This window comes from Octodon degus, unplaced genomic scaffold (genome assembly GCF_000260255.1).
Source record: "Octodon degus isolate 3935 unplaced genomic scaffold, OctDeg1.0 scaffold00070, whole genome shotgun sequence".
Taxonomy (NCBI): Eukaryota; Metazoa; Chordata; class Mammalia; order Rodentia; family Octodontidae; genus Octodon; species Octodon degus.
In genome coordinates, this window is record NW_004524646.1 from 11,993,265 (window position 1) to 12,002,309 (window position 9,045).

The following is a 9,045-nucleotide window of genomic DNA, read 5'->3' on the forward strand; positions in this document are numbered from 1 at the left end:
ACTGCCCAGAGGGGACGTGGTCACTCTGCCTGGTGCCCACTGTCCACAGGGGATGTGGTCACTCTGCCCGGTGCCCACTGCCCAGAGGGGACGTGATCACTCTGTCCCATGCCCACTGCCTACAGGGGACGTGGTCACTGTGTCCCGCAAATGTGAGCTGAGGAGGACGCAAGAGTCATGGAAACGCCAAAGGCCCTGACAGCAACAGTCCTGATGAGGGAGAAAAAGCAGGACGGCTCGGGTGTTCTGACTTCAGGATTCACCACACAGCTCTAGCGCTCAAGGCCGCGCAGTGAGACCAGAGAGCTGCAGGTCGACAGGACGGAACGGAGGGGCTAGAATAAAACTTCTCACTGCGTGTGCAGTTCATTTTAGTAGAGATGTCATGAAAACGCAGTAGGGAAAGGACAGTCTTTTCAAACAGGGTGCTGGGACAGCTGGATAGCTGTGTACCAAAAATAAAAAGGAAAGAAATAGTTGGAGCCCTACCTCACATATACACAAAAATGACCTCCACAAGTCCCAGACATCTAAATACCAGAGCAAGGAACACCCTTAAGAGAAAACATAAGTACAAATTTTTATGACCTCCGCGTAGGCAGTAGTTTGAGATACCAAGAGAACAAGCAAGCCCAAAACCCCAAACAACATTAAGACTTTTGTATTTAAACAATGCTATCAATACAGCGAAAGAACCCTAAGCAAACCTTAAGCAAGTATTTCCCAGTCACATGCTGGTAAAAAACATAATAAGGAATTCTGAAGAACTACTCTAACAATAACAAAAACAGCACAATTAAAAAGCGGGCAAAGGACCTCAACAGCTCTCCCAAGATGGGAAAGCAGGCAACCAGCACAGGAGAGGCTGACTGCCCCCACAGGGCACTCGGGAACTAGACCCCAGCCACAGGGGTGCTGCTGAGCACCCAGTGTCCCTGCTGGGGCTCTGGGGGATTGGGTCCTGCGCGGAGTGGCCCGTCAGCCCCTCAGGGTTTGCACAGCCTGCATGAGGGCCACCTGTCCATCGCATTCCAGGGTACAGAGCTCGGCATACGCCGCAAGTCTGCAGTGTGCTGAACTTCCCAGCTGGGCTAGGGAGGGGGTGTGCAGGCACAGGGATGCTCACTCCAGGGCATGGGAAAGTGCACCCAGTCCCCAGAGCAAAACCGGACTGCACAAGCCACTCATTCCTCACTGTTAGCGCCACTGCCAACAACTAACCTGAGGTCCCCAGCACTTTGAAACAGGCTTCACACTTGAAGAGGGTCCCTAGTAGTCCTGCTCTCCGGCTCTGCACGCAGCTGGGCCAGGCCGATGGATTACCTAAGCAAGTTCTGAAGAGCGGGCCATGCTTTTGATGTGGCAAACAGGGTACTGGGCACTCGCCTGCCCTGCCTGGCTGGCCTGACGGGGCCTGGCCCAGGCCCTCTGCTCAAGTGCCAGTGACTGTTCCGGTGGCATCTGCTAGAGGTCTCCCTGGGCCACTTATTCCTCTATACCACGGTCTCGAGACCTGCAGTTCACCTGCATGCAGTGGGGCCATACCAGCCCTTCATTTGCCCATGGTGGCTTTAGTGTGGCTCCTGCCCAGGACGGATCCCTTCTCCAGCTCTGGGCAACAGGCAGCCAGGCAGCTGCGGGGACAGACTGCAGGGGCTGACTGAAAGGTGGTCCCTGCTGCCCTCCCCGCTGCCGAGCCAGGCTGCTGGCCGACCCCCCTGACCTTGCCCCCAACCTGTTCGCTTTCCCCTCCCCTCCCCCCAACACTCCTTCAAGCCTCCACTTCGCTCCCTAGGACGCCCACTGACTCTGGCCTCCAGGCCACCTCCAATCAGGATCGGTTGTGTCATCCACTTCTGCTTTCTACCCTGTTCAGTGAGTTCCTCTTGCTGACAGTTAAGTCAAAAAATTTAGGGTCTGCTGCTACTTGGCCAAACTAAGTCTACGCTGCCTTCTCTGCTCAATGCCTGTCCATGGGGTCAACCTTAGCTCCTGACGGTGGTGGCTTAATGAATAGTCACCTTGTGACACCCAGCTGAACTGAATCAGTGTGGTGCTGACCGTGGAGGGCCCACCCGAGGGTTGTTGTCAGCAGCATAAAAGAGAAGTGCAGAGAAAGGGTGTGCTGCTGGCTCTCCTGGGGCAGCCCACCGCACTAGCTTTCCCGGTAGGGCTTGGCCGTTCTCACCCTCAGAGGAGCTCGGTGCTCACTGTTGCTACAGATGCCCTGATCTTTCCGAGGAAGCACTGGTTCTCACTCTGCCCCCTGGCTCCAGTGCAGACCCTTCATCCCGCTGGCACACTTTCCTGCTTCACCACTACTGTCCCGGGTGTGTACCCGTGTGGCAATCAGGGGGGCTTTGGGTCTTCTCAGCACAGAGGCTCAATACAGACTTGCATGAGACATCGCTGTGGGCTCTGGGCCTCCAGCTGGACTCGTGGAGGATACCGAGGAGGAGGCTCCGGGCCCTCAGCTGGACACCTTGGTCTTTCCCTGTGCAGAGATCTCCTGCATTCCTTAGCATGTGACACTTTGGGTGACTGTTATAAAATAATCCTATAAATATGTGCCCTGTATTTAATCTTTTCTCTAGTAAAACCCAGACTACAACACTGACCAGGAACAAGTACAGCTCCACCCTCACCACCCTGCCGGACTCAGCTCCCTGCCCTACCCCTCTCGCCACCCTCTATGAATGCACTGGCCCACAGCACTAACCCTGAGCCTCAGTTGGCTCCCTGGCTCCCGGACACTGAAGCCGTTTCCCGGGCTGCGGTCCACACTCTTCTGTGCGCATGAACTGTCTCCTTCCTGTATGATGCATTCCTGGCCACGGACCCAGAGGCCTGATCCCAGGCAGCAGCAGGCTGGGCCACCTCACTGCGTCATGCCTGTCAGCGCTTTCTCTGAAGAGAGCCGCTTTTGCTGCCTGGGACAATGCCCCCAGACCTTTATCTTAAAGAGAGCCTGTCCTTGCTGTTTTTCTATTTTTTTTTTTTTTTTTAATACTGCTGGCCATCTGAGGCCAAGGTGTGTTTTGAGCCTACTCAAGCGCCCTCAGCAAACTGAATGTATGTGAGACAAAGCAGGTTCATCAGGACACCCCAGTTAGATACGGAGCGCCTGCACCAACGTGCGCCACAGCGTGCAGGTGTGCAAACATGTGATGCCAAGGAAGCTGGCGGCAGGGAGCAACATCAGGGGGCGGCCCTCCCAGGGACCCCCAGGAAGCGAGACAGCGGAGTGGCTTCCACCAGGGCTGGGGGAGAGAAATGGGCTGACTGCTAAGGTGGCAGGCGTTTCTTTTTGGGCTCTGGAATTAGCAAGTTGTCAAGGCTGCACGCCGTTGTGAACACACTCAAAGCCAGGGAGCTCTACACATTTAAAGGGGTGAACTTTCCATGAATTAAATCTCAAGGAAAAGCCTGACTAAGTGGGCTAACAGGGCCTAGATCTCTCTGCTGGCTGAATGTGCAGCGTTCAGCAAGAACATGGGGCTCTGGGCCGGATGATCAGCAGGGCAGGGGGCTCAGCACTCAGGCCAGATCCCACCCAGACAGCCAGGGGCAGCGTGGCACCGACCGACTGACCGACCAACCAACCGACCAACCGACCGACCAACTGACCGACCGAACGACCAGGGCGGGAAGGCAGAGGCTTGTCTGGAGCCTGCCCATCTCTTGGTGTGGTCAGCATGGAATTTATGGTCCGAGGCAGGAACACGCTGTTCCGCACGCCCTGAGGTTGGTTTCTCCTTCCACCGTCTACCGTGGGCCAGTACAATAGGAGGAAGGCAGTGCATAATCTCAGGAAGCCTGCTACTTGCTGCACGGGAAATGGTCAACGTGGACGCCTGTTTCGTTTCATGACCGTCTGTAATTTACACAAAGTGCTGTGGCACGAAGCTCATCTGCTGTGACCTCGACTCTGTGAGGTGGGCAGTTTGCACACCAACACACAAGCTAAAGGGCCTGTGAACAAGGGGGCCAGCGTGACGCAGTACGCTCCAGGCAGTGCACAAGCTGGCCGCGGTCTGCCCGGGCGGAGGATGCGGAGGGGAAGCGCTGCCCTGGGCTGTGGGGAGCAGCGGCGGCGGCACAGGGAGGGCTCTGACCTGTGTGAGAAGAAGATGCCCCTGCGCAGGAAGCGGTGCGGTCTCTGGTGGGTGGCTCTCTCTACCCGGTTTATCAGCTCCTTGTCAATTTTACTGCTTCCGAACTGAACTGGAAGAAAAGGTGGAAAACGGCAGAGATGACCTCTCAGAAGGCAGTGGTGTTAGAGAGCGGGTACCACCGCACAGAGGGAGACACTTGCAGTCTCTGGACGATCTTGTCATTATTGTTTTTATTTTTTAATATATTTGGTACAGAGTTTCACTGTGTAGCTCTGACTAGTTGTGATCCTCCTCAGCACTGGAATTACAGGCATGCACCACCACACCCAGACTTGTAGGCTGGCTCAGTGTGTCTGGAGGGGGGGCCGGGGCTGCAGGTGGTACCAGGGATCGAACCCAGGTCCCTGTGCTTGCCTAAGTGGGTGCTTAGTCCATTGAACTATCTTGCTGGCTCTGACTGCGTTTTCTTGAGACAGGGTTGTGCTATGTGGTTTAGGCTACCTTTGAATTCACTATATAGCTCAAGCTGGTCACGAACTCTGGGGATCCTCCTGCCTCAGCCTCCCAAGAGTGTGAGGATCACAAGTGTGTGCCACCATGCCCAGCTCTTCCTGGACAATCCTAAGGGCCCAGATCTCTTCAGGCCTTCTGCATCCCAGGTGGACTATAAGGAAGTCATCGCATGAATGTGGGGACTAGAACAGTGCGAGTGGGGGAGGGGAAGGAGCTGGGCTCCAGGGGGATGGGGGCCAAGTGCTGCTGCAGTTACAGCACGGTGGACGTGGACGTGGGTCCCAAGAGTGCACCGTGCGTTTCAAACAGCCAGGAGACAGGAGGACTTGGCATCCTCACCACAAGGGGATGAGACTGTCGGAGGTGGTGGACCCGCCAGCTACTCCGACGGGGCATGACACAGGATGTGCACCTTTGGGGAGATCACACTGTGTCTCACCAAGGTACACCACAGCACATTAACGGAAAATAAATTTTAAGTATGGAAAAAGAAAACGACTTGCAAACACACACAGAGACAACCCACTAGAGAGAGCTCCTCTAAAAGCCAGGGCTGCCCCGGGGGGGGGGGGGGGAGAGGCAGAGGCTACCTATGAGCTTGTCATAGTCGATGCCTTTTGCGCTGCTTGTCCGTACTGTCCACGGGTCCACAAAGTCCTCACAGCCTTCAGTGGCCTCCAGGCCACTCTTGCTCCTGGGCGCTGGGTTTCCTGGGGGGCAGTCAGGGCTGTACTCCTCCCCCACGAGGGCTTTGTAGCTCATTTTTAATGACAACAGCGACTTCACTGCAGAGTCAATTTCATCCTGAAGAAGGAAAAATACAATGAAGATAAAACACTAGCAGTACTGACTGCCTGCTGCTCGTGGCCATCCCTGCACTGTGCACACCGAGCCCGATTCCACTGCAACAGCCCTGTGAGGCAGGTGCTGCCAGCCCAAGACCCCAAGCCCTGACACCAGGAAGCCGTGGCTCAAGTGTATCTTCCTTTGATCTCTCCCTCTGGTGCCACACGTCACAAGCACCCTGGGACAGCAGAGTGACACCGGGGTGGGCGTGCTGAGGATTCCCCAATGCTGGGAACATCCGCGACAGCTCCTTTAGTGGAGTCGCCGGCTTCTACCAGGGGCTTGTTTTCAGGTCCTACACAGGCTGGGAGAGTATTTATGAAACCTGCACAACTATGCCACCAAGGACCTCAACGGGTCTCGGAGCCAATGTCAGAGGCACAGATAGAGGCAGGCAGCGCGTAGGCCCCCGGAGGCCACCCCACCCCACTCCTGGAGGCTGCTCAAGCTGTCTCACGCGGGTACACAATCGTCATTGTAAAATAAGAAAACCGAATATAGACCCTTTCCCCCAGAAAAGAGGGGGAAACGGTCAGAGTCTAACAATGTCCAAAACATTTCTCTTGTAGGTGCGCCACTGGCCACTCTGAGCCAGAAACGTAGGCAGCAGGCCCAAGCAAGCCCACGAGTCATGCTGCACCCTGCAGCTCTGGCCGGAGCTTGGCTCAGCTGCACAGGTCATGGGTGAAGAACACGCACAACCCACACTTTATTGCCAAGGAAAACAGAAATACTGCCGCTCAGATCTGCACAGAACGCGTGATAAACTGTGCCTTTGGGGGAGAATGTCACATACTGACTTCACGGTGTGTGTGTGTGTGTGTGTGTGTGTGTGCCACTGGGCATGGCACTGGGCCGCAAGGATTGTGATTTCGGGCTGGTCAGTGCCTCCAAGTACAAAAATGCCTGCAATTTGTCACCAAAATGAGTTTGATTTGTGGAGTCGGTTGTTGACTTGGAGGTACACAAACCTAAGAGAGCAGGTGCTTGCTAGGGGAGCCAGGCTCTACGTGCTCCTCCGGGCTCCGAAGCGCACACACCGATGCCCTTCCACCAGCAGCTGCGCTGACCCTGCACACTTTATCTGGCCCCTCTGCCTGCAGCTGGGCAGCGTGAGAAGGCAGAGCACTCCACCCACCCCCTCCACAGTCTGGAGCGCGGCTGCAGTGGACTGTCACGCGCTCTCAGGCTGTCTTCCTGGCTTCAATCCTAACAGCCAGAATACTGAAATGGGGCTTAAAACCGGTGGTCTGAAAAAGACCCCAAGACTGTATACTGCACTGTCACACATGCGCCAAGCCAGGTAGCATCTGCCGGGATGGCAGGAGCCAGGGCTGAGGCGGTGGCGGAGGGCGCTCCCAGGAGCTGCCTGCGCAGGGCCGCCTCACTCCTCTGGATGAGGGGTGTCCTACCCTGCGAGCCCCCCACAGACCCAGAGCCTCTGCACTGAATTGCATTCTCCCCTCACATGTTCATGCAGGGTCTTGCTGAACTGCTTTACAGGGCTGGCCCTTCACGGCTCTCCTGCCTCAGCCATCCGGAGTGCCGAGGTCGCAGGCTCGCTCCAAGAGTGCAGGCCACTCCCGCCACTGCCTCCCTCAGCACCCCAGGTTCTCAGACACGGGGCTCCAGTCCACTGAGAAGGTGGCTCCACGAGTGTGCCGAACGCTAGGGTCTCCCAGGCGGTGAGTGCCGGTGGCAGCTGCCAGCGCTGCACTCTGCTCTCACCTTTGCTGGGGACGCGCTCGAAGAGCTACTCGAAGAGGTGCTTGCTGCTCAGGGTCCCAGGAAGGCTGCTGCCCGTGACTGGCCCTTAAGCTGGAGCGGAGGCAGCGGGAGGACACAGGTGCTCTCCTGGGACATGTGCGTCAGTGCCCTGCTGGCCAGGCTTGCAGGGGCGAAGCAGCGGCTGCGGGAGGACCCTCCCCGTTACATGGAGCTCAGATTCGCTGAGAGCAACAAAGCCTTCCAACTCCCCCGCAAAGAAGAATAAAATTGCCTGTTGCCTACACCAGTGACCAGAATGGTTGCTGCTAGGAATTACTAATTGAAACATTTGCGATGTTATTCAGATTTAATGTTAAATGGTCCCCTAAAGCCACCAATATATCCCCCAAGTGGGCTTATGGATACATAACGGACAAGATGGGCCGAGTGGCACACACCTAACTCCAGCACTGTGGGAGGCTGGGGCAGGAGGACTGCTACAGCCTGGGTCACAAGGTGAGCCTCCAGGGCGCGCCCAGGAGTCACACCCCAGGCCCGCCGTGGTTATTATCAGCATTTCTGAGGTATGGTCTTCTTATTTGTCTAGTCTGACCTTGCTTTTTTTTTTTTTGCGGAACCAGGGCTTGAACTCGGGCCCTTACACTTGCTAGGCAAGCGCTTATTCCACTGAGCTATCTCCCCGGCCCTCTGGCCTTGATTTTGCAATCTTCTTGCCTTAGCCTCCTAAGTAGGTGGGAGCACCACGTCCACTTTACTTTCTATTTTTGTTTTAGCTGGGCACGGTGACGCACGCCTGGAATCCCAGGACTCAGGAGGCTGAGACAGGAGGATGGCCAAGAGTTCTTGGCCAGCCTGGGTCACGCAGTGAGCTCAAGCTCAGGCTGAACTACATGAGATGCTGTCTCAAATAAAACAACGATTTTTTTTTAAATTTTTATTTATTTGTGTGTGTGGCCAGCTCAGCCCACCAGGGGGCGGGCTGGCTGGCACGTGGGGCTGGGGATTGAACCGCGGTCCCTGTGCTTTGCTTAGCTTGTTCTAAGTAGGTGCTTTAGACCACTGAGCCATCTCACCAGCCCATGAGTTTTGTTTTAAAATGACAGTCTGGGCTAGGAAGATAGCTTGGTGTTCTAAGCACCTGCCTGGCAAGCACAAGGACCCGGGTTTGATCCCAGGTACGGCGTTCTGTGCCGGCCCCAGAGTGCTGGCTACCAAAACCAGGTGTGGTGGCGTACGCCTATAATCCCAGCGCTGGGGAGGCTGAGACAGGAGGATCACTACGAGTCTGATCTATGATTTATTATTCTACCAAATAAATAAAGAAATAAAGATCAAAACAGTCTAACTGCCAAAAACGACGCAAGTGTCCAGGTGAGACAGAATACTGTAGGGGCGACTAATGGCAGTGTCTTTTGCTGGGGTGTATTGTTTATAAGCACTGACCCTATCTTCTGATTAACACTTACTGATCAGCTGTTTAAGGCAATTCTTGTCAAAGAAAAGCATGGCTCCTGTCTTCACACTCCTTAGTCACTGCATCTGGCCCCGCGAGGTTCCTGGCTCTTCCCCAAAGTCAGAATCACCACAAAAGGTGGATGCTGTGCATGGATTCAGGACATCCAGGCAGCCAGGGCACGGCTAGTGACACTCATGAAAGGTGGTTTCCTTAGCTGCCTCAGGAAGGGCGAGAACTGTGGGGGAAGGGCGCTCAAAGCAAAGGGGAAGGGTGGGGATAGCTCAGTGGAATAAGCGCTTGCCTGGCAAGCACAAGGGCCTGAGTTTGATCCCTGGCACTGCCCCCCCCAAAAGGGGGAATATTTTGAGGAAGATTAATGGCAATGTA

The 9,045-nt window shown here is 55.5% G+C and overlaps 1 protein-coding gene across 3 annotated transcripts in view; it reads right to left on the reverse strand.

The window, feature by feature from the left end:
- The window catches only part of Wars (tryptophanyl-tRNA synthetase), a 33,199-nt gene that overhangs the window by 16,907 nt on the left and 7,247 nt on the right, over nucleotides 1-9,045 (reverse strand). For all 3 annotated transcript variants that reach the window (XM_004635194.2, XM_023719648.1, XM_023719649.1), the window contains exons 3-4: nucleotides 5,219-5,432; nucleotides 4,116-4,224 (exon numbers count right to left, since the gene is read on the reverse strand). In XM_004635194.2, coding sequence (XP_004635251.1) covers nucleotides 4,116-4,224; nucleotides 5,219-5,432 — 323 coding nt within the window. The remainder of the gene's footprint in view (nucleotides 1-4,115; nucleotides 4,225-5,218; nucleotides 5,433-9,045) is intronic.